The sequence below is a fragment of the Pelobates fuscus genome, chromosome 2 (genome assembly GCF_036172605.1).
Source record: "Pelobates fuscus isolate aPelFus1 chromosome 2, aPelFus1.pri, whole genome shotgun sequence".
Classification (NCBI taxonomy): domain Eukaryota; kingdom Metazoa; phylum Chordata; class Amphibia; order Anura; family Pelobatidae; genus Pelobates; species Pelobates fuscus.
The window spans coordinates 106,011,592-106,038,375 of NC_086318.1; the positions used below are offsets into that span (position 1 = coordinate 106,011,592).

The following is a 26,784-nucleotide window of genomic DNA, read 5'->3' on the forward strand; positions in this document are numbered from 1 at the left end:
TCAGGGTAGATGGGAAGCCCCACTGGTATTTGATTTGTTTCTCCCGTAGCTGTGTCGTGATGGGAGTAAGTGCTCTGCGGCCCGCAATGTCATCAATGTACCTAAGTAGTACTGCAATATGCAATGTGTTGGCACTCACTTGAGGCTTTATAGATGAGAGGCTTATTTGTTGGGCATCCGTTGTAGTCTCCAGGTACTGTACCCTTGTGCCGAGGGAGTGTAAGTCTGCTCCCAAGTCTGGGATCTTAGTTTGTAGGTATTTGTCCAGATTGTGTATCATCAGGGCAATATCTTCTTTAGAGGGTAGTTTGCCGATCAGTTACCTGATATCCAGCATAATGGAGAGATCTGATGGCGTTCTGCTAGTTTGTGAAGCCATCAGTGATGGCGCACGCGATGCCGTGCTGGGTCTAGAGGCCTGCGGTGTCTCGTTTTTTTGTTTCCCATGTTAAGGGATAGCCCGCTAGTGTGCCGATAATGATCGCCCTCGGTCGGGGCTACAGTATCACGCGTCTGCTCTTATGGCCACTCGGACATGCCCCCCCTTGAATTACTTTGATATCTGTGAGAGCAATCTTTACAGGAATATATATGTGCGCTATTATACAGGGATGCACTATGTTCTTAGGTATACAGCTGTATACCGTTTGTTTCGTCTATTCAACTTTGTTCAATATGAGATCAGCAAGAGGAAAGTAATCTTTTGGAAGCTGTAAACAAACGTTAAAGAGACATTATATTCACCAAACCAACTCTAGTTGAATTTAGCAGTTTTGGTGTATATATCATGCCACTGCAGTCTCACTGTCCAATTCTCTGCCATTTAAGAGTTAAATTACTTTTGTTTCTGTCTATGCAGCCCTAGCCACACCTTCACGTACTGTGACTCACACAGCCTGCATGAAAATAAAATGGTTTCACTTTCAGTCAGATGTTATTTACTTAAAAAAAAATGTATCTCCTGCTTTGTAGATTGAACTTTAATCACACACGGGAGGCTTCTGTAGGATCTAGCATGCTATTAACATAGCAGGAGATAAGAAATTCCAAATTAAACACAATTTACAATGAAGGAAGTGTAAACATTAGATTTCTCTTTATATGAAGTGTTTAGAAAGACTAGGGCTGCTTAAAAGGTGATTTTAATCCTAAATGGCAGAGAATTGACCAGTGAGACTGCAGGGGCATGATACATACACCAAAACTGATTCATTACGCTAAAGTTGTTTTGGTGACTATAGTGTCCCTTTAAGTTTTTAATTCATTATAGCACCTCTTTATTGGCACCATTTTTTAAATACCTGGCACTGTAATTAGTCAGGGTATCCCCCATGTAGTAGTTCTGAGTTGGCCTCAAGCGCTACCCTAATAATAACCCATGGCGAACTCTCCCCCTAAGCTAAGCATACCCTTAACTAACCCTCTACAAATAACAGAGGGATTCTCACAGATTAGTTACTACTTACATCAACGGATGGATTTCTCTAGATTGCACAGTATAAAGTGCTCATTGAGTTATCTACAGTGCTTGATTTAGCTTGGAGGGCATAGTTACTAGCAGGCATATCTGTGCAGACACTTCCACTGCTTGTGCTTCTGTCCCAGCAAAAATAGGTCCTTATATCTCTCCCACATTCTAAAATCAGCCCTGAAAATAATATTAATAAGAATAGCAACTTGAATGATTTAAGCATTATGTACGTAATGTAATACTGGCTTTGTATCATACACAAGATAACATGGCAATGAGGAAGTGTGTCAGTGGTACAGTTTGTGTCAATTTTACACCCGGAGCTGGCTTCATCTGAACTCTCCTGTCCTGGGTTCAAACGTTCCAAATTTACTTTGTGTCACTTTTTTCTGCTGAATCAAATAGTAAGGGGCTGTCTCAAAATGCTTCTGTGTCCTGTATACAGAGCCCAGCACTGATTGTTCAACAAGATTACTAGTTTTTTTAATGTATATTTACTGGTAGCGCATTCTAATTTTACATAGATTTCTACCAATATTCTAAAGTTTATTATTTAATTAACTGGTGGGAGTTTTGAAACTGCTAGATAAAAACATTTAATCTTTTTTGGAAAAGGAGCTGTGTATTGCAATCACTTTCAGATTGTATAAGTATCGGGACCCTCCATGTAGGCTAGAATGCAGTTCAAGATTGTTGTTTGCAATTAAGATATATATTTTTTTTTATTAAAAGCAAACAACAAGAACAATAAATGTGAATAATCTGAATAGTATGATAGGGTTTATTTCGGATGGAAGGAATGTGATCCATCTCCAGCACCTACTAACTCCCAATAAAGAAAATACAAACTTTATTACTGCTTGTTTTTCTTCTGCTGAAATAACACGTATCCCTGGCCGAACACTCCTGCACCATTAGTTTCATGACAGAAGAGAACATTACAGGTCAAATTTTAGGAATTAAAACTTAGAACGTTTTCAGAAATGGAATGAACATTTTAGTTATGGAACGTTTGCCAAATATTTGCTCAATCTTCTGGGTGGTCCTATTGTTAGATTTTAGTTCAGCTGGAACATTTCTTTCTATTAACTTACAATTATAATACAATCAACAATGTGTGTATTATTCTGAGTGCAAACATTACTATTGTCTTTGCATAAAAAATCTGGCAGAACATTGCAATGCATATTAACCAAACACGACATACTACTCACCGCATTTAACAAATCTTTCCTGTTTGATTAATTTAAGCAAAGCATGTTCAAATATGCATGGTTATGCTATAACTATATACACTGCACACAGTATAACTTGGCAGAATCAACAACACAACAAATGCACGTCTATAACACTGGCTCTAGTTGTTATGATACTCGGAGTAACCATTTAAGAAAAGGTTATAGCAACACTTTTTTAAAAGGACGGACACGCCACTTCTATGGAAATCGCACAATTGAATCTAACGTTTTCATGCTTAATTGTGTTTTAAATGCATGTTAAAGAGTTAGGAAATACCATCACAACCCAGGTCAGCCCAGGTGCAGCCAGGGAACACGTTGCACATGGTGAAGAAAACAAACACATATTTGCTAAATATTGGAGATTAGGAAACATAACACACCCCGACCTTTGATGCAATGTCCTTTAATTGTTTTATCCTATCTCTCCCAATGATCTTCCAGTGTATTCTTTTCTGGTAACACCTCCTCCCCTCATCCTGTCTCAGCTGGAGTCATCGCAGGGTCTGTCCTTTGTCCCCTTCTGTTTTCTCTTTATACTGCTTCTCTTGACAAATGTATCAAATCCATTTTGGATTCTATTACCATTTGTATACCAATAATACCCAGATATGGGGGGGGGGCGGAGCTAACGAAGGACCGGAGCGGACGCAACTCTCTGAGCTCCGAGCCCTACTTTGCTGAAACCGTGATAAAACAGGCGTTTTCAGCCAAAACTGACCCCATACCATACCCGCAACACAAAAGCAGACGATGGGCAGGAAAACTAAAAAGCCCCGAGCCGACAAGTGCCCGATCAGCAAAGATATTGGAGAACTGCTACGGAACTCACAGCAGGCTGCATGGGCCACGATGGTGCTCAGGGATGAGTTATCGTGCTCATCCGACGAGGCCTTCATAGATCTCGAGGAGGGAGCCTCCTATGACCCACCGCTGAAAAGGGCAGATAAGCCCCTGCAAGCCGGGGAACCGGTGACGGCGGACCTGCTCAAAGCCATGTTTGCGGACCTGCGAAAAGACCTGGCCGCGGACAGGGCTCACTACAAAACCGCCATAGAAGGCGTCAAGGCCATAACCACACGGCTCGAAGCCACCTCCAGTGTCCATGACACCTGACTAACGATGGTAGAGAAATCATTGGCAGATCTCCAAGACAGGCAACTAGCTGCTGAAAACCGAGTAAACTCACTCGAAGACCAAAGACGACGATACAATTTAAAACTTAGAGGCATACCGGAGACCGTAGGCCTCAAGGACTTACCCCACTTCATCAGACGCCTGTTTGAAGCTTTGCTGATACCCAAACAGGACAACGCCATAAAGTTAGACGGGATGTTCCGGCTTCCCAAGCCTGCACAGGTACCACAAGCAACCTCCAGGACAAGAACACCTTCTCAGCCGCGATAAGAGGGAAAACCCCCTTAACCTTTGAAGGAGCCACGCTCCTAGTCTTTCCAGACGTTACCAAAAGTACCCTATACTGGAGGAAATCACTACAGCCACAGCTTCAACACCTCCGCACCAAGAACATAACATACCGATGGGGCACCCCTCGAGCACTGATCTTCACCCATGGGGGGAATACCTACAAGGCACGGAGCCTACAAGAATTAGAAGCGCACCTGCAGTCACTTAGTCTTACCACCCCCCAGAATGGGGCAAGCGGGACTCTGCTCCACATAAACCCTGCAAACATTGCAGACTTTACTCCAAGACCGACCCGGAACGCGATGCCGACCTGACCGCCACCGAGAAGACCGAGCCAGAGATGGTTTGTCCGCATAGATGTCCAACTGATGTGCTGGACTGTTTGCTGCCTGCCAGGCTTTTATGAGAACTCTCTCTCGTTCCTCTGCATTAATGTTTTCTTCGTGTTATATTTTAAATGTTTTATGTTTCCTAAATACACCGCCGTAACTACACGGCACAGTTTCACCAGTAACTGTCACCATGTCCTCACCGACTACTTATCACACTACCTTGAATATACTCATGTACTAGTCCGCTCATAACCCTCAGACCTAGTATATCCCAACTGGCCTACACATACCTCCCCCCCCCCCCACCATACCCCCGCGAGGGAACCATTAGGATAACTTACTCACCAGTGCCCGGTAGGGAACAAAGTTACCTGCAGATAGGTGACTTCATAACAATTTCGCTTTTAGCTCAAAGACCACACTGGGAGACTAACAAATACCCCACGAGACAAGCAAACTACTGGGATGAAACACATAGGGCCCCAATAGAATACTCAACTTAAAACGACAAGGAGCAGACGAAGCTTAGGACCCACTGTCTCTCAATGTAGGTTTTTTCACAGGACATCCAAAACTAGACCTGCTTTGGTCTCTACTTTCACTATAGTAATGTCCCGCCCACAGCACTGATACACCTCTGGCACTCGATACCATTACTTAAATTGATGTCCAGGTATGCTCTGCTACCTAGTAAAGTTTATATTTACACAAAAAAAAATGTGCAATGTTCTTCACCTGCTATGTGCCTGTTTTTAAATGTTTACCAATTGTGGGCTCACACATGCTGTTGTAGCAGTGCAAGCCAATTTGTGATCTTTTTTGCATAACAAAAATAAAGAATTTAAAAACAAAAAAAATAATACCCAGATATTTTTGCCTTCTTTTGGATCAACCGCAAAAAACATATGTGAGGAAGGCTGAAATTGATGGACGCAAGTCTCTTTTCAGCTATGTAACTATGTAACTATGTAACTATGTAATATACCTCTCTTCCCTGATCTCTCCTTGATGTCTTTGAACATTTACCATCTCTAATGGGGTGTCCGTCCACATTCTAAAACCCAATCTTTCTAACACTATGCTTCTTATCTTTCCTCCTCATAATACAAATTCTGTGTTGTTGCCCATCCTTGCAAGCTCGCTGCCTTGGGTTTTATCTTTCTGGGTTCACCTTTACACCTTGTATCCAGCCTGTTGCCAAATCCTGACAATTTAACTTTAAACATTTCTTATGCCCCTTTCTTACACAAGATGCTACTAAGGAGTTTGTTAATGCTGTTGTAATTTCTCAAACTGATTACTTTAATTCTCTTCTAATTGGTCTGTCCTAAAACCATACTGCCTCCCTGCAGTCTGTAATGCATGCTGCTGTCTTATTTTTCTCTTCTATTGCTCCTCTCTCACATCACCCCTCTGTCAACCATTACATTGGCTTCCTGAACCCTATAGGATTCAATTCAAAATATTAACTTTTACCTACAAAGCTCTCAACAACTCTACTTCCTGCTACATTTCTTCACTAATTCATAGATACTCTCCGTCTTGGTCACTCTGCAGTGCTGGTGTACTTCTTCTGTCTTCTGCTCCCCAAGTATTCAGTCTTTTTAAGAAGTCCCTCAAAACCCATCTCTTAAGAAATGTCCTTTAAAGGACAACTGGGACCTAAATTAAAGGACACTAAAGTCACCCGGCCACTACATCCCATCTTAAGAAAGTGTCCTGGATGCAGTGATCCTGTTCTTGTAACCTTGCAATGTAAGACACTGCAGTTCTTAATAAACTATGTTTAAATTGCAAGGTTAAATTCTCCATACCGCCCGTAACGGTCAAGTGTTTTAGATCTTCCATTGTAAACCATTGAGTCAATGCTTTTCTATGGGGAGGCTTAAATAACTCGGAGCAGAAGTGCATCGGGCTCCCAGTGCTCCTCGACGAGGAGCACTGGATTTGATATCAGCGAAAGAGGAAGATGTGTGACATTGCGGGAGGCAGAGAGTTATGGAGTTAGGTAAGTTAAACTTTTATTATTTTTTATGATGGCAAATGGAGGGGTTACATGTTTTTAAATAGGGACAAGGACAATCGAGAGATAGGAGTACAGGAATACATTCCCAATGCTTTAGTGTTCCTTTAAAGATTAGCATATTTTCCCTCACTATCAAAACACAAGTTTTTCTTTCAAACATGTGGATGTAAAATATTATAAAAATTACTTGCCCACCTCGTCGTCCTCATCCTCCACTGGTTGGATAGTCCCTTCCCCCGACTGCTACATCTCTGTTGTATTTTCTGCCTCACGCTGAGCACTGTGTTCAGCCATAAATACCATAGAGATGGAATCATTTGTTTTAGGTGACGGTTGTCCTTTACATTTAAAGCATGAAACGCCATAAAACCTACAGCTAACCTTTAGAGAGCAATTCGTTTTGTAGCATAATCTCTGTGGCGAGAGTTCCTCATTAATTTCACTGATGAAAAGAAACCAATACACTACATAGTAGGGACAATATGATTGTATAACAAAATGGTGTATAAACATGTGTGGGGAAGGGGTAATGACTTGTGCAGAAAAGATGTCATGTGTAGAGAGGATATTCACATTTTTGGAAATAACTTTTATGGCAAGGGAAATGTTACCTTACCTTGTCATTTCATAGAAAAAAAACAACCGTAGACTTGCATTGAGTTAAATTATGTTTCTCTCTCCGTGTTCAGTATGTGTTCCTACACAATCCTCAATGATATACCTGACAGAGGTTATCCACAGAAGTGGGAATTGTCAGGAATTCTAAATTTTATCTTGTTATCTTGTTACACAAAGTGCATCAGCCGTTTGACCCAGTTCTGCCCTCCATTTGTTCCAGCTACATTATTATATATATATATATATATATATATATATATATATATATATATATATATATATATATATATATATATATATATATATATATATAAGCAAAAACCAAAAAGGTTATGGTGGGGTAAAAATTGTGATTGAAAACCCCTTCCACCTGAAGTCTGTGGATAGTTAATACAATGTTAAACAAAAATCTGCACGCCAGTCAAGCCATAAGACTTGCTTTTCCCACAGAAATCACAAATTTGCAGTGATGTTACTACCACACAGGATTATGGGTGGGCATATGCAAATTAGTTTAACAAAGAATCACATTAATGCCTCATTCTATTTTAAACATGGATTCATTTGAGTCTGTACTTGATGTATACAAAGCCAGTGAAACGACTCATCGACAGCTGTTTCATTGTTAATGCAAATCATCAACATGAGGTTGATTACTGGTTTGCTATTGAGGCTTGGTAGTGCTTGGTTCTCTGGCCTTGCATCTTTTCCCAAGTTGTGTTTCAAAGCTGTTGTATACAACAAACACAGACTCAAAGGAATCCATGTTTAAAACGGAATGAGGCACAAATGTGATTCTTTGTTAAACTAATTTGCATATGCCCACCCATAATCCTGTGTGGTAGTAACATCACTGCAAATTTGTGATTTCTGTGGGAAAAGCAAGTCTTATGGCTTGACTGCGGTGCAGATTTTTGTTTAACATTTTATTATATATATATATATATATATATATATATATATATATATATATATTTATTAATAAGTATGAAATAAAGGTATGTTCTATTTTCTACTTCGTGTGGATTTTTAAGACCAATTTCACATTTCCTAGAATTTCAGTTTTCTGCCAAGAATCTGATATGGAAAAATTCAACTATGCTTTCAGATTAAATACCTGGCCTAAAATTGAAATAAATTTCAAAATAGATCGTTAACCCGCTGGCATTGAAGATATCATTCTACTGCAAGGTGTGACATTTTTCATTCCTCTGCAAAAAGCTTGTTGGCTGAGTTTTCTTTTTAAATCTCGTGTAATAAATAAACTTTATATTTCCTCACCCTTTACATCTTGTTTATTTATGACTTTCAGATCTTTTCTCCCGTACACGGAGACTGCCACAATTACGACCCTCCTTCCCTCAATGGCAGAATGTCTGGCAGTAGTGAGAAATCGGTGAAAAAAGACATGCAGAGAGAGATCATTTTTCCATCCAATTACGAACTTCTGCGGCATTTACAATATGCAACTCATTTCCCCATTCCTCTGGTGAGTAATTCAATTTTTTTGTGTTGTTGTTCTCAGGGCAGGGTGGTTGACAGTAAAAAGACAGGTAAAAAAATCCTGGCTCTGCCCACTCAAGTATTTTTGGAAACTGTACATATGTCAGAAAATGCAAAGTGCTCTTCATCTGAAACTTATGTGGTTAAAAGTATTTCACAAACCGAAAAAGAAAACAAATGTATGTTTGATGGATGGGAGGTCATTGTCTATTTTTGAAAGACATTATAAAATGTATAAAATTCTATATCTATTCTTGTTGAAGTGACACAAGATGTGATATTCCCCAAAATGTTCTGAGTTCCACCTTGATTCAACTGCACTATGTAACGTCTACTAATGCTCTGGACCCTGCTGATACAATCTGTCCTATTGCTGAATTTGGGAGTTTCTCTGAAATCAGATCTATAACCTAAATAAATACTTTAAAATCAAAAGAAGCACTGTCTATAAGAGCTAGTCAATGTGCTTGATGTATACTCTAACTCTCAATTTAAAAGGGCTTAGAAGTGTTAATATTTAATTTCTATGGGAAAGTCACTGATTTCCCCTATGTTTATTTGCTCCTTAATGTGGTTCATGTTGAGATAGGTCAATTTAGGTAGAGAGTGAGTCACACAGGAAACCATTTACTCGTGCTGAGCAGAAACTCATAAAGAGTCTGGATACTTCTTCATACCTGCGCTGACTGTATACCTACCCACTCAGCTCACTTCCAGAGATATACGTAAACGTGTAATTACTGACACATATGCTAAGGAACCTATCCCACTCATACCCACAAACATACATGTGTGTTACTGCTGAGCATAACATGTATAACACACATTATAAAATGCAGGAAGAATGTTATGAATGACTCACTGTCTGCTACAGGAAATTTTAAAAATCATAGAGTGTGGGTTTTTGAGTCTCGGCAGTGCTGACACTATACGTTACATCAACACAATGCTTGGAGTGAATATTTATGTATTACTATAATTAATTAATTTTTCTTATTTTTGGTACTGCAAAAATCAGGTTTCACACAGATTTACATTGGCTACATTATTCACTTTTGATATTTAAAATGCATTATTTTCTCTTATGTTATACAAGTTGCTTCTTTATTGTTTTTCTTGCATAGATGTACATTTTATTTCTGCCAAACATCTGTTCAAGGGTAACCATATTTATATTTCTTGCTGTTGGGTGATCACAGAAAAAACAAGTGTCTGAAACAGGCACCTCAGAACTTTTAATATTGATGCTCAAAATGCAGTTCCATACCTTTTATTATAATATTGAGGGAAATTGGAACCTCTTATCAGAATCACAAGTCCATTTTTTAGAACAAGGAGCCTGTAAGGGGTTTGGTCGGAGGGAGCTTGGTATGCACTGTCTAGCACATGCTTGCGGTGAAACCACTAACTGTGAGGCCTGATAGGAGACAGATCCACCAGATAGCTGAGTGGCACCAAGGGGGTAATCTGTATTTACAGCCAGAAGCATGAAAAGACATAGCCAATATTATTGGCAAAGGAGTTGTTCCATGCAACACAGGTTCCGCCCCATGCCCCTCTCTGTAACTGGAATTTCCTGGTCACTCATATACTAGTCATGCACATGTATGACGAGTATATGAGTGTAATGCAATATTCTTATTGTGTCATGCTGATTTACTCAGTTGTTATAGTGTTACCGAGTAAACTAACAGAAGCCAAACACAGAGAGATGGATGCAGGTCTTCAGGAAGTAAGAAGTCTTTATTAACATACCGATCGGCCCTCAGATTAACTCCTGTTCCAAAATATCTGAGAGACCAATACATGGTGTACATTCCTTATATAGCACTATAACTCCTCCCATTAATAGCTACGCCCACATATACCTTTAACCAATCAATGAGCAGAGTATAGACTTGTACATCCGGTCAGACCACATGGCTCATCCAAGACAAAGGAAATAAGTGCAATTTCAGTTCCTGCATTCCTGCACATGCTAAGTACATTGATGACAGTATCCTAGCTTCGTGTAGCTAACTAACTGACACAACACACATATGCCACGTGGAAATCTCGGCCTACTAAATTTATATTCACTGAAATTCCACCACGATAGCAATTTTAGTGCAGGTATGTCCTGAATGAGAACTTAAACAAATGTATTTTAATGTGCTTTTGGGTTATACACCGTAAGCATTATAACAAGCCATAGAAATAAGATAGCAAGGAGACGGGTATATGTGTAGGAACATATGCCATTCTATGATTCTGTATGATTTGGACTTTGAAATAAATGAAAGAGAACATAATTGTTTGCTGTATTGCCATTATTTTGAAATGTCACAACATTCTAGGCTTTGGTTTAGGAATTTCAGTAAACATTGCGTGTGCCAGGTTATTTACATTCTATAACTTCCATATCTAATCATATTAAATTAGACATTCTCATTTGAAAGTATGTGATGGTACTAACCATTCAATTAAAGTTTCTCGACTTCTGACAGTCCATGTGAGGTATCCTCTTTCTTTGACTGAAATGGGTGTATAGAAAGGTTTGATATTTGTGCTTATCTAGTGATTACATCAAGTGGTATGGAGTAATGTTTGTGCAGAGCATCTTTCATTAGTATATTTCATTGATAATTACTAATAGATGTTTAAATGGACTCTTCAGACCCTTAAAGCATAAACTACTACAGAACTGCAGCTCAATTCTGTAGTCTGCACCCTTTGCAAACATTCCCCTTCTAACCATGTCCAGACTTTCTATGGCTGCCCAGTCACAAACTTCCTAATGCCGCTCAAAGAGAAGTCCTTGCAAGACAGGTGTTCTGGGCAATTGCTGCCTCTTGAGTTTAGCTCCACTGAGCTGAGTTTATCAAACATGCTAAAGAATATAATTATTAAATATCAGGCAAAATAGTTATCTTATCACTTTAACTGAAAGTAATTTTACAATTAAAATTCAAAATCACTGATACTTAATTTTAGCAAATAAACTGATAAAACCTGCAACAGGGGGGCGTGGCCACGGACCGCATGGAAGCAGTCGCATAGAAAGAGAGCTACGCCGAAATAGTGGGCCCAACAGTGTGGATCGCAGCAATTCTGCCACCAAAAGAAGCCCATCTAACCTCCGGACATACCCTAACCACAATGGCAACGAAGTCCTCCAAAAAACTAAAACAGAAAACGATCGATTCCCATTTAAGCTCGCAACAAACAGAGCACTCATGCGACCAAGATGGCGCCGGAACGCCTGGTTCACCCACATCTGAAGCAGAAACAGAAGACATGCAGAGCTGCCACAGCAATGCAGCTCCTATCCCTGCCACAAATGCTTCAGTGAATACCATGCTAGACAAACTAAAGTCAGCCCTATCCTCAGATCTCCAACGCATAGCAGCTGACATTAGAGCTGATATACAAGCAATAGGGGACAGAACAGCCCACCTAGAGGAAAAAACTGAGGGTATCTTAGAAGCCCACAATGAGCTAGCAGAAGCCCATACAACACTAGAAAACAAAGTTAAATACCTAGAAGGAAAAATTGCTGACAATGAATTTAGAGATAGACGAAACAACATAAGAATTTTTGGAATACCTGAAAATATAAATCAACAAGATCTCACACACTACGTACAGAAGCTGTTTAAATTTCTAATCCCATCCTTGACAGAGGCAGACCTTCGTCTGGACAGACTACCCAAACCGAGGCACCTGCCCACAACTACCCCAAGGGATGTCATAAACAGACTCCATTATTTCACGATCAAAGACCGGATAATGCAGACATCAATTTATCCCTCCCAGAAGAATGCACGGACATAAAATTGTTTATTGATCTCTCAGCAGCAACAATGAACAAAAGACGCTCATTTACACCAATCACAACAGCCCTCAGAAAACGCCAACATCATATACAAGTGGGGATTTCCTACCAAATTGCTTGTCAAACGGAATGGAGTGGATCGCGCAATACTCACACCCGAAGATGGCGTAAAGATTCTGGAAGACTGGAACATTCCTGTCCCTACTCCGCAGAGTGAAGGACACAGAGCTGATATACCGCCACCACGCAAAATGGTGAGGGACTGGCAACAAGTTCCATGGATCCATAATACGCCACAAGGCCGCGGAAACTACCAGTCATGAAAATTATCCTGCTCCACTCCAAGACACATAACTGAACTCGCATACATGTTGTTAAACTGTTAATTAACTGGGTTAAATGGTTTATTATAATAAAAAAAAAAAAAAGTAAATGTACCGCACAAGTGGCCTTTCGCATAGGCCCACAATTGGCGGAATGCTCACATTGCTTAAGCTAGATTGTTAAATCTTTTATTGCTTAGATTACGACTATAATCACTTTTTGTTCTTAATAGTACTGATTTATCTTCGCACTAAGTCACCACTAACCCCCAAGACCAGCTCACTAAGTGAGCCAACAAGTACCCATCTGCACACTGCTGCATCAGGCCCTAGTGGCTAACGGGCAAGTGTACATAGTTCTACCCCAACCCCGATCCCTGTACCTAACAGAGTTACTTCCTACAGTCCCGGTAACAATATATCACACCCGAAGTAGTCCTTTATAGGAAGAGGAACACAGGTATATACACAAATATTACTAACATAAAGAGAGGCAATATGCCACTAAAACTCTTCTCTTTAAACATTAAAGGTTTAAATACACCCAACAAACGCAGACTTGCCCTCCAAGAGGCCAAATGACAGGGGGCGCATGTGGCATTTTTTCAGGAAACCCATTTTAAGTGGGGATCCACACCCAGATTCAACTCCCCTTGGTTTCCAGTTGACTACCACACTTGCTACCATAAAAAATAAAAGAGGAGTATCGATCCTAATAAACAAATCCATTATCTTTGAATTGATTCGAAAAATTGGGGACAAAAAGGGTAGATATCTTATATTACAATGTCGTCTAAATAATCAACCATACACGCTGATGAATGTATATAGCCCAAATGAAAATCAACCTGTATTCATGGATAATGTGTTCTATCCCTTGTCAATGTACAGCTTTGGGGAGGTAATTCTTGGAGGCGATACTAATTTTCTGCTAGACGTGCACATGGACTCATCTACTACAACAAGGGTAACCACCGCAACTATGAAACACCGTCATAAACAAACATCTAAAATCTGCCAAACACTAACAACACACAATTTTGTAGACCCGTGGAGAATATCACACCCAGCAGAAATACATTATACCTGCTACATTGCTGCACACAACAGATATTCTAGAATTGACAGATTCCTAATTAAATCTACATCATTACAGAGACTAATACACTCAGATATCGGCATTATTTCCTGGTCAGATCATGCCCCCATCACTCTGACCCGGAGATTAAACGAATCTCTGCTCAATGATCCGGTAGTGGTATCACACATTACTATGGATTTACGAAACTATTTCACAGAAAACATACAACCAGACACCACACCAGAATACCTATGGCTGGCCCACAAGGCTGTGATTAGGGGCAGCTTCATAAAACATGCAAGCTAGGCCAAAAAGACCCGACAAGCCCGTTACTTAGAATTAATGGAAGAGATAACCTCACTAACACATAAAAATAAAAAATCCCAAACACCCACCACACAAACAGCTTTACTAAAAGCCCAATCTAAACTAAGAGACTTTGAACTGGCTAAAACCACGTATATGCTACAAAGAACCAAACATAAATACTTCACTTACGGTAATAAAGCCGGAGCAACATTAGCTGCACAGCTCAAACAAAAGTCAATCGCCTCCAGGATTGCCTCCCTAAATAATAACAATGATGTAAAAATTATAGATCCGAAACAAATTGTAAATGAATTCGCTAACTACTATCACAAACTGTATAATTTAAGGGAAGACAAAGAGGTGAAAGTACCCACTCCTGCTGAAATTGATACCTTCCTAGCAAACATTGACTTGCCATCTCTAACACAAGACAACAAACACCAACTTACACAACCCATATCCCCTGAAGAAATATCCAAAGCCATAGCAGAATTACCGTTGAACAAAGCACCATGACCGGATGGTCTCCCAAACAAATACTATAAAGAATTTTCCCAACTCCTAATACCACATCTCCTGAACCTATACCAAAACAGTAGCGACAAGGGAACCCTACCAGATGAATTACTGCTGGCCCAAAAAATACGCACAGATCCCAACATAAAGGGAATCACAATCTCGGGACAGGAATATAAATTGGTGCTATTCGCCGATGACATTTTGATAACGTTAGGAAACCCCCAGAGATCAATTCCACCCCTCATGGAAACACTGAAACTATTCGGCGACATCTCCCATTATCGCCTAAACCAAGATAAAACCCAAGCCCTCCCAGTTGGGCTCCCCTTAACCACCAAAACACTACTGAAAGATAAATACCCCTTCGATTGGAGAATGACATCACTGACCTAATTAGGCGTCAAAATTGCACCGTCAATAGACGAAATACTAAAACTAAACTACCTCACACTCCCTCAACAATGCAGAAGAGACATACAAAAATGGTCCCAAACACACATCTCCTGGCTAGGTAAAATCAACGCATATAAGATGATGGTGTTGCCTAAGATACTCTACATATTCAGAATGCTCCCCATTCCGGCCCCACGAACACTCCTTAAATCCCTACAAAACATCTGCAACGCATTCATATGGGGGAAACAAAAAAACATGCGTATCCCGCACCTTACTCTATAAACACTCAAAAAAGGGCGGGGTGGGGTTACCCGATATAGGCCAGTATTACAAAGCTTCAATACTGACATCAGGCATACTGACACACACCGCAGAGGGTCATATTCAATGGGTGGACATGGAAAGAGCCCAATTTGACAAAAACGCAGCTCTTGACTTCCTATGGATGCAGAGAAAACATAGACCATACAAACCGAACCTATTGCCAACCACGAAATTGACCGTCCAAATTTGGTAAACTTTCCTAGACACATTAGGAGCTAAGGAAACATTTCATCCCAATGCACCATTAACCGCATTACGAGCCATATCACCAGACATGTGTTTCCAGACATGGTTGCAAGCAGGTATCACGCACATTCACCAGCTACTACACTCTCAAGAGGTATTGACCTTCACATACATACAACAAAAATGGGAACTACCAGCAAACACTATTTTCACATACCTACAACTAAAAGGGATCATCACCACACACGTACACAGACAACAACAAAACCTTAATCCAAGTTCCCCTCCAGCGACGGCGATAGTGGAAAGATGCTGGAAGAGCCCTACGAAAAAGAAAAGCATTTCCCTATGCTATAAGGCCTGGGAAAATTCCCTACCTAACACTACACTACACTGCAAAACAATGTGGGAAACAGAATGTGCTATCCAACTCACAGATGAAGAATGGATACACGCACTGAATGACATATCTAAATGGACTAAATGCTACACCCATATAGAAGCACAGAAAATTCCTATATAGATGGCATTTCACCCCATATAAACTCCACAAAATATATCTCAACACATCCATCCTCTGCTGGAGATGCTCAGCGGCGGAAGGTACACACATACACATATGGTGGTCATGCCCGAACATCCAACCCCTCTGGAAAGAGGTACAAAATACAATGCCTGCCCTCAAAATCCCAACCACCAGGAACGCCCCAGAAATATACCTACTTATGAGATTCCCCCCACTTTTCGAATATTCGCACAAACAACCGAGTGCGATCATCATTTTGGTGGCTCGTAACTTAATAGCCTGTAATTGGAAATCCACATTCTGCCCAAACAAAGCCCAACTATGGGACAAAATACAACAATACTACACATATGAACGAATGGCCACCGCAGACTCAAAAACAGCACAAATATTCCACACGACCTGGGCTCCCTGGATAACCTTACACGACAACAACCAGTGAAAGCTGTATAACAGACACCCACCTTTCGTGACAACAAATGGGAAAAGTGCCCATAACGAGGGAATACTATAATGTACCATAAGCATAATGAGTGTGTAAAACGTCATTTCAACTGTATATACTGCCTCATATTACCAATCAATGTATAGGAATTCCTGTAAACAACTACATGTTACCTTATTAATGTTATACCTATTGTTACCTATGTACTCAAAACTATTTGTACTCATGTGATGCCCTTTACCATCCACTGTTTATTTCCTTGCAAATGATGAAACAAAATCCTTATAAAAATTATATTGAAAAAAAAAACCTACAACAGGTGGGTTAATTTAATTCTGTAATACAACATAAAATGATAACAGTGCATCACCGCACAACATTCTAAACACCATAACCCTTACAGCACCATGCCACAGTAATATGGTAAATCGTTTTCGTATGGTTTGACAACTTACCTTGTATCCCACTACGCACCTGCACCACTTCCAGACTTGTCCAGAAAGAGAAGCCAAATTTCTCTACAGAACAAAGCTGAACTTTGCCGGAGTATGCTCATTGGCTGAGAGCGTCAGTGTAACACTCAGTTGAGCTTTGTTCTACTTCTGCTGAAGAAGACTGGATGCTATATGGTGCATGCCGGGATCCAGGTAAGTTGGCAAACTGAACTAGAATGGTTCATATAGTATGGTGCCAGGGCACTCTAGGGTACTGGTTATGGGTTTAACGGATCCCCCATACTCTGGCTGAGTATATCCGTTATAAATCTCTCGAGTCCCAAGTGCAATAGTGATTATAGCCCCAAACATCAGCCTAGACTTGATGAAGGGTAGAAACAAATGTGTTTAATCTGGCCAACTGACCCACCTATACACAAAATCAGGAGACTGGAAAACACGCCCAGAACACTCCCACAAAATGGTTACAAATTACAGTGTCAGCATGACTTGGCATAAATTACATAAAATATTAAAACACATAAAAATACATAATAAACATATAGGAACCCACACAAATATTGTATCCCTGGATAGCCTGGATCTGAGCGCCCAAGTTGTCCAAAATAGAGCTCAGATCTCACGAATACAGTTGAATCGCCCCAGGGATAAAGTTTTGACCGACAGTTCTAGAGTTTTAGTGATAGCGGTCGGTCTATTTTGGGAGTCCTACACAAATAAACTGTTGAACGTTTCCCCTGGCTCACAGGTAGCATTTCTTTGTCTTGTTCATACGAACAATACTACCGAACCGCGCTCTCTTGGCTTGTCATGGAAAGAAGCAGGCATTCACATGGTTTCACCAATGTTCGTGCGGTTAAAGTGCCAGACACTCGACGACTAAGTACTGCTGCCTGTGTTTGTGCGACAAGATGGCCACCTTTTTTCCCCAGCATGTGGCGTTCGGTTATATGAACGGCGGCCACCGAGAGAGAGCACTTAAACCTGTGTTTTTTTTTTTTAAGTTAATGACCCAGGGGGCGGTCGGTGTTTGGTAGATTTATCTACCGAATGCAGGGAAAAGCATAAATGAAGTTCAGCAACTTGTTAGTGACTTTAGAAGGAGGACATCTCCTATGCAGACAAAATAGTGGATTTTGTCAAAGTGGTGTTGGAGTGTTCCTATAAATACTTTAGATGCCTGGCCTTTGTGTGTCACATCAGGATTTGTGAATTGCGCTAGCTTTTTAGTTAACTGTCTAGTCTTTGGATGAATAAAGAGGACTTATGATAACCAGAAGAAGCAATTAAAAGAGGTGGTTACCTATGTGTATGCATACAACATGTAATCCTTTATTTAAAAAAAAAAAAAAAAAATATGACATTGTTTCTTTCACATGTAAATATCAAGACAACTTGGCATATTTCAAACTTAATTATGGTTCTGAATTTCAATGGATGATTTTAAAACCTAAATATAAAGAAACCTTTTCTTCTTTTGCACCATTTTGCAGATGCACATGTTAAAAAAATATTGTGCAACCTATAACTTGGTAGTGTTATATATTTTAAGAAGAATTATATATTTTTAAGAAAATGGCATCTTACACAAACACAGATATAAATTATACATTTAATTATTCCAAAAAAGTTTTCAATCTAGATAACCTGAAAATTTATTGTCTGGCATTTACTATGTTGACACCAATATGCTCCAAACGAACATACCCTGTTATAAGGGACGTCTGACACATACATTTCATATTTTCTTAACTATTTTACACCTAAAGGGTTATTCCAATGTGCATGACCACTTCTGCTTTTAAAAGTGGCCATGGTGGAAGGAAACTGTATGTGCAGCATTTCAGCTTAAAACACTACACATGCAGAGATATCTGCACATTTGTGCAGGGGGCTAGTGGCACCTCTGGCACACGTGAGTTAGGTAGCCTGGAACTCTGTACTAGGTTGGCTAACTTCAATTTTGTGCAGAAATTACTACTGTTGACAGTGTGCTGGAGGCATATATAGGTGATGGAAGTGCACTCATCCCTTCGTCCTGGAATTCAGGGTGCTCTAACGGATAAGTTCCAGTACCAAAAGGACCAAACATAGACTTTGAATATAGAAAATAATCCAGGCACTCCAACGAATTTCAAAGTAGAGGCAATTTTCGTTGGAATAAGGAACCAAAAAGCTTTTTGGTTCCTTGTTCCAATAAAAATTGGCTCTACTTTGAAATTCGATGGAGTGCCTGGATTATTTTCTATATTCAAAGTGTGCTGGAGGCAGACATGGTCAGCATTCTACCCTTGCAGGCAGTGCTGGGAGTGTATGTGCAAGGTAAAGCTTAGGTTTCCCTTTCCCACCCTTTCTCCCCGCATTTCTTTTTTTTTAAATATATATATATATTGAAAACCTGCCCATTGTCCACAGCCCCACTCCTTCCCCTCCCTGGCTTTGAGCACGCACATGTGCTCTGAGCCTAGGAGAGTGGCCCAATTAAATGCTTTTTTATAAGAAGCATGTGATTGGACCTTGTAGTGACGCGGTATGACAACAAACATGATGTTTTATCTTATTTAAATGGTTTTATGATTAAAAAAATGGTGTAGACATAGTTAACCGTTAATGCCCAGTAGGGAATTCTAAATTTAAAAATCCTCATTGTGAAAAAGGGTTATAGTAACTTTTTAAGTAATTAAAAACCAATTCACAAAGGCACAGTGTGGAAATATTTTTAGTTTAATTAGCACATGATTCATTAGTACATCAATGTAAACATTGCCAAAATAACCACCATCACGTGCACATATTTTTGGTCCACAAATGTTCAACATTTGGCATTAATATTATATATTTGTTTTATTCTTTATCAATTGAAATCACAACTTCCAATTTTGTTATACACAAGGGTCTTGTGAAGATAACCAGGCACTTTCCTGAAGTATTGTACAGAACTGATGTGTCCCGTGTTAGTCATTATTTATTTTGGAAAACCAGAATAATTAACCAAATGCAACATAGCACAAACAAACTTCAGCGGTAAGTCCTACATTCAAAATATCCTTACTCCTTGTCCAAACTACCTAATTAAACATCTCACCGGACATTTTTTCTTTTATATGAAATAAAAAAAATGAAGAGTCAGTCATATTGCTTCTACAGCTACATCTATTTGAGGATGTTTCAGCATATCCTGGATGTTTTATTTGAAGACGCTACTGTGTCAGGAATAAAATGATGGCACCAAAAATGAACAGAAAACCTCAACAGCAATGATTCATAGTGAATCCATTTTATAAGGCTGTTTCGCAACCAGCTATTCCTGAGTTGACTGATCTGACCTCTTTTTTTATGGAAAATGTTTTAGCGATCTTGGATCTAAATGTTTTTGAGAAAAAATAATAAAGTATTGGGTCAAAGCACAAATTTGAGACAGAAAGCAGCAACGTAGACTCTTTGGCATGGAAGAGTGTCTGCTTTAAATTGCAGTCTGTTATAACATCATTCTGGCTCAATGTGTAAGGGATCCGGACAATATGATAGGGTAGGAAACACACAATATACCCCGCTGTCACCAGAAGTATTTTTACCAAGGCTTCTTTAAAGTTCTCAAACTCTTCGCAATCCTTGTTCTTGTACAGGCTTTTTATCATAAGGCAATTAGATATTAGAATTATACACGAGCAGTTGAAAAAAATGGCAATGCTGATAAAGTTTGTAAGTACGTGCCAGTCTCTTCCAATTTTTTGTTTAAAATCTATGCATCCAACAATTTCTCTTTCCGGTATGTCATTGATGGGTATTAACATGTTTGGTAACATTATAGATAGCACCAACGCCCAAACGACTGTAGAGATCATCTTAGCAAATCCCTTTTTTTGTATTTGATACAACTTTGCACTCTCTACTGTTTGAAGATAACGGTCCATGCTGACAAATCCCAGAAATATAATGGATATGTACATATTGATATAAATGATGCATGCTGTGACTTGGCAGTGAAATATTTTCAATCTCCATGGAGCAACTCCCAGATCAACAGCTATCTTAAATGGCAAAGCAAGAGTCAATAAGAAGTCAGCGACTAGAAGGTTAATGAGGTAGATGCTAGTACATTTCTGGTTGTTGTCTTTCCTTGTGAATGCCCAAAGTGCAAAGCAACTGCCGAAGAATCCAACCAAGAAGATCAAATAGTAGAAGTATGTGAAAGGTTCCAGGTCTTTATAAACATCGCAGGACATGTGAGAACTGTTTGACTTCGCTGTCATTGTAAGCTGTCTGTAAGAGCAAAGATGGTGATATGCAAAGCACAGAGTCCGTGTTCTTGATAAAAGACGTTTGGCTTTGTGAAGCTATTATGTCTATCTCCAAGGCATTGAGAAGATGAATGTGATGACTCTAACCTTGGAGAGAAAAAAAACAACAACTTAATACTGGATACATGTATTAGTAATGAAGGTCTTTGCATCGTGGTTCACCTTTCTTTTCCAGATTGATTTACAATACAAATCTTAGCAACAATACTATACACAACAATACAAACATGATTTCAATTCAAGTGCAATGAATTATATGCAAAGGGATAGACATGTTTTGTAATGAAGTCCAAGTATCATATATCAGTAAGAAATTGAGTTTTCTATTTCTTCCCCTACTAACCTTTCAACTTTTATATTCAGTGGAGTCCTCCTTAACATTTCCAAAATAAAAAAATTAAATAAAAAAAATACACTGTGTTAAAGGGACACTATAGTCACCCAGACGACTTCAGCTCAATGAAGTGGTATGGGTGCCAGGTCCCTCAGGTTTTAACCCTTCAGATGCAACTGCTATGTTTACATTTGGGGTTAAACCAGCCTCTAGTGGCTGTCTTCCGGACAGCCACTAGAGGCGCATCTGCGACGCTGGATGCGAATTTCGCATCCATCGCTCAGAACGTCCATAGGAAAGCATTGAGAAACTTGCACTTGCCGCGCATGCGCATTTTGCTCCACTAGGGAACTGACATTGGACGGGGAGTAGAGGTCACCAGCGCCAAGGGAGCCTGGCGCTGTATAAAGGTAAGTAGCTGAAGGGGTTTTAACCCCTTCAGCGCCACGGAGGGGGAACCTGAGGGTGGGGGCACCCTCAGGGCATTATAGTGTCAGGAAACCCGCTTTGTTTTCCTGACACTATAGTGATCCTTTAAGTAAAATATGTCCTTGAATGCTGGACGCTCCCATTGCCTCTTGTTTTATAATAAATCCACCTGCATCATAACTGTGTCATAACTGCTCCAATACGGAGGCAACTTCTGAGAACGTAAGAATGACAATTGCTGTTCGTCGTGTTATATAAACCTCCCTGCCATTGTATTTTTCTCTTATCTGACCCTGGCTTGTATCCATGATTGCTCTTTAAACTTGACTTGCTTTGAACTTGGCTTGTCCTCTTAATTTCATGATCTCAATTTATTGACCTTGGTTTGTCTTTTGACTATTCTGCTGCCTGCAGTTACTGCCATTTCGTGCCCCTATTGATTCTTGTATGCCCAGACATCCTAAAGACCAGTGATATAGACTATTGTGTCTTTCTTGCTTTCTGAGATTCCATTATATGTTGGGTATTCTAAATTTCCGTGACAAATCCTACAAAAGTAATATTAGAATTCCACAAAAATATATTAAAAAAAAAAAAAAATCGGCATATTTTTATTCCAGAGTAATTTGTTTTGCAGATCACTTCTAAATGGTGGTCGTGTGGCAACAATAAGTTTTTTAAATGCATGTATTATATTTGCTTGTTTATAGCTATGTTGTGCTCCTGATTGCAATGTGCTTTCAACTCTTCAACGCAATGTGCGTAAAGTACTGATAACTATGGAGATTGCGTATGGTATGAAAAGTCTGATGTACTGAATGTGGGTAACACCAAGAACAGTGACTACTTTAATTATTAGACTAATAATAAGACTATTAGACTAATGTTAGACTATTCGGCTAACTACCAATTCAGAAATGCTAGCATATTTGTCAATCACTGTTTTTTTTGGTTTTTTTTTTTTTTCCTGAATTTAGCTCATTGCTATTGGCTAGTTGATATTCAGTGTTTAGTACATTTTAGAATTTCCCTACCGGATGCATTTGATCATTTAGGAACTAAAATAAATTTCCTTAACAGACTTTTCTACTACAGTTAAGGAACTTAAAAGTAGGGTTAGTCACTGTGACATTTGCTAGGGAATTTATGGGATTTTTTCCCCCACAGGTGTTTTGGGGTTTATTTTTTAGAAGATGCTTGGTATTTCTAGGTAGGAATTCAAATAAGAGCTGTATATTAGTATATACATTTATTTGCCCAACCCGTTTAAATCCCATAAAACCTATAAATAATGACTTTTTACTGTGATTAATGTTCCATTTTACTCGAATTACTGTAAATAATAGTTTAATCCTTTTAACACTTATCATGTGCTGGAATTCAGGAACAAAAAACAATTGCTAGCGAGCATGTCACCCCATCAATTTAAATTATTACTTTAAAGGACATTAAACTTCACTTTATAAAAAAAATACACATTTTGTGAAGGGTGGCGGTGTTATACAATAAATGGGAAATGTGTGAAAATGTTAATTGAAAAAGTTAATTGAAAAATTTAAAAAATACAAAAAAATAAAGACGTTATTTGGAAGGTAGAAATTATTCAATTCACCAAGCAATCTATATTACCATATTACCAGGATTTTGTGAATATTCACCACAATTATTTAAAATAGGGGTGCCCAAAAGGTAAAACCCTCAGATGTTATAGAACTGCTGCTTCCATTATGCTTTGTCATTCTAAAGGCATGCAAAGTGTCATGGGAGTTATAGTTCTACAACATCTGGGGATCTACCTTATGGGCACCCCTGATTTAAAACAAGCAAGAATTATTAAAAAGTTATAATTCTCAGGTAATAGTCAGTATTATTATCAATCTTATGACTGCAGATTAGTCGTTTTTTCCCCACTTCTAATTCGTTGGTCTAAAGTTTAATTAATGTCCCACAAACAACTGTTTAGTTAATATACCTCTATCAGCATTCTATTGCCATTTCCAGCAAAGGATACAAAGGATACATTCATTTAGATGGTATAAACAACGCCAATTCCAGTAATAAAATAAATGCATGTTGTTACACAGCCACATTTGTTGAGGATTAAAAAAATATATTTCATTGGCGAAGTAACAGTAGCAGATGACTCTAATTAAACCAATTGTTGCGCTATAATCTAATAATTTTAGCAAATATAACATTATAATTTTAATATTGTTAACGTAATTACCTTGAGTTTGATTCCTCTGCGGCGTTGATAATATAACAATATGAAAAGCTCCCCTTTTCTTGTCAACAGGCAGCTCTGTGGTGAAAGTGGTTTTCATGTACGTCCGTTGACGTTTTCGAAACTAAACTTTTTTTTTTTTTTAAAGGTGTTTGATTGGTTTTTTTCCCTTTATACTGTGCAATGTCTAGGGGAAAACACACTTATTTGTAATTTCTAAATTGTATAATGACTGCTGTCAATTCAGGATTTTTTTTGTACAAGGCAATTTTGTGAAGATTCAGTGAAGACAAAAGACACCCCCCTCCCCCACAAACATTTTAATAATTCAGCGAATGGCTTAAAAAACTCTCTCAAAGAAGAAGGGTCAATAACAATGCCTCATCGCTATGTTTTTACTATAAAACCAACAGGGTTATCCACTAAAGTGAGAATTGCTAGAAATTCAAAGTGAATTTTAAAATTTAGAACAAAATAGCCGATTTAGAAAAATATTTTCTGACATTTGAAATTTACTTTGAATTCACAAAAATTCGTACTTTAGCGAACAACCCTGTTACTATAACACGCTTCATTGAAAATCTTAGTCCCTCTCTTTAAGTGGGTTTTGGGGAACATTCTTTTGTAGTATAGGTTTAATGGACAGATCTACCACCAACTTAATACATTGAATAAACCGAGCATTGAAACGGTAATGCTTATTGTGTAATTCCTGTTCTAATTCCAAAAAAAAGAAACAAATAGTTATATTGTTCCCTATACATATATTTATATATGTAGACAGTTTACTGTACCTCTTTCTTTCTTGCTCCGTATTGAGTTCCCTGGACCACATTAGGTATCTTGCTGGGTTCTACAACATGTAAAGAAAGTGCACTCTCGCTAGAGAGTACTGATGACATGTGGGACGCTCAGAGATACTTTCCCGATGACAAGAGGAACTAAATTAAATGTTGTTTTCTGAAAAACCACAGCGTAAACTCCAGGCAGTGAGTGATCTATCTCGATAGAGTTGGCCAATCATTATTTAGAATCACTCTGAAATAAAGCTCAAGTAAACTGTCAGAGTCTCATATACCAAGGTATGTTGGGCCTTCTAAAACTGTTAATACGTTTCCAAAAATTAATTTCCACCATTTTCTTCCCCTGCAAATTAAACTAAAAGCATTATAGCAAATTACTGTTCACACAAAATGAAATTGGCAAGCCGAATTCCAAGGGTGTTAATGGTACCTACAAGAATGGTTTCTTGTCCTAAATAAATATGTTTGTTTACCTACATACAGATTATTCACTAAAGTGAGAATTCAAAGTGAACTTCAAATTTAATGGACCAGTTTGGGAAAAATAGCAACTTCATCGAAGTTAAGTTGTTATTGTGCCAGGAGATCCCTGGCACTGGTATACGTGGTTAAACTAAACTGATGCTCTCAGCCAATCAGTAAATCCCCATTCAAAAAGCTGGCTTGGAAAAGGGTATGTATCTTTTGAAGCCAATTTTTTTGACCGCTCTCAGCCAATAGGCCAATCTGGCCTCTCTCAGCCAATCAGTGGCACAGGTGCTCGGTTCTGCAAGATTTCTAGATCTGGGAAAACTGGGAAAACTTATTGACTCGAGTATAAGACTAGGGTGGGAATTGCAGCCACTACTGGTAAATTTCTAAATAAAATTAGATCCTAAAAAAATTATATTAATTGAATATTTATTTACAGTGTGTGTATATAATGAATGCAGTGTGTGTGTATGAATGCAGTGTGTGTGTATGAGTGCAGTGTGTGTGTATAAATGCAGTGTGTATGAGTGCGCAGTGTGTGTATGAGTGCGCAGTGTGTGTATGAGTGCGCAGTGTGTGTATGAGTGCAGTGTGTGTGTGTGAATGCAGTGTATGTATGAATGCAGTGTGTGTGTATGAGTGAGTGTGTGTGTATGAGTGCAGTGTGTGTGTATGAATGCAGCATGTGTGTGTGTATGAGTGCAGTGTGTGTGTATGAATGCAGCATGTGTGTGTGTATGAGTGCAGTGTGTGTGTATGAATGCAGTGTGTGTGTGTGTGATGCAGTGTGTGTGTATGAGTGCAGTGTGTGTATGAGTGCAGTGTTTGTATGAGTGCAGTGTTTGTATGAGTGCAGTGTGTGTGTATGGGTGCAGTGTGTGTATGAATGCAGTGTGTGTGTGTATGAGTGCAGTGTGTGTATGAGTGCAGTGTGTGTGTGTATGAATGCAGTGTGTGTATGAGTGCAGTGTGTGTGTGTGTATGAGTGCAGTGTGTGTATGAGTGCAGTGTGTGTATGAGTGCAGTGTGTGCGTATGAATGCAGTGTGTGTGCATGAGTGCAGTGTGTGTGTATGAGTGCAGTGTGTGTGTATGCATGCAGTGTGTGTGTGTGTGATGCAGTGTGTGTTTGTGTTGCAGAGCCTTGGTGGGGGGTGGGCATTTTTATTATTATTTTTTTTAAATATTATTTTACATTTTGTTATATTATTATATTATTATTATTTTTA

At 39.0% G+C, this 26,784-nt stretch overlaps 2 protein-coding genes across 4 annotated transcripts in view; one reads left to right on the forward strand and one right to left on the reverse strand.

Moving 5' to 3' along the window:
* The window catches only part of MED12L (mediator complex subunit 12L), a 442,361-nt gene that overhangs the window by 127,251 nt on the left and 288,326 nt on the right, over positions 1 to 26,784 (forward strand). The window contains exon 16 of the mRNA XM_063442526.1: positions 8,426 to 8,602. Coding sequence (XP_063298596.1) covers positions 8,426 to 8,602 — 177 coding nt within the window. The remainder of the gene's footprint in view (positions 1 to 8,425; positions 8,603 to 26,784) is intronic.
* On the reverse strand, positions 19,999 to 25,176 carry GPR171 (G protein-coupled receptor 171). 3 transcript variants are annotated; one of them, XM_063442538.1, is made up of 2 exons: positions 25,077 to 25,176; positions 19,999 to 21,382 (listed from the first exon to the last, which is right to left on the reverse strand). In XM_063442538.1, exon 2 carries the CDS (start codon positions 21,245 to 21,247, stop codon positions 20,273 to 20,275), a length of 975 nt encoding a protein of 324 aa, XP_063298608.1. In that variant the 5' UTR covers positions 21,248 to 21,382; positions 25,077 to 25,176; the 3' UTR covers positions 19,999 to 20,272. The 3 variants fall into 3 exon arrangements, with proteins under 3 accessions (XP_063298608.1, XP_063298609.1, XP_063298610.1); XM_063442539.1 differs by lacking the exon at positions 25,077 to 25,176 and adding an exon at positions 24,286 to 24,365; XM_063442540.1 differs by lacking the exon at positions 25,077 to 25,176 and adding an exon at positions 24,031 to 24,051.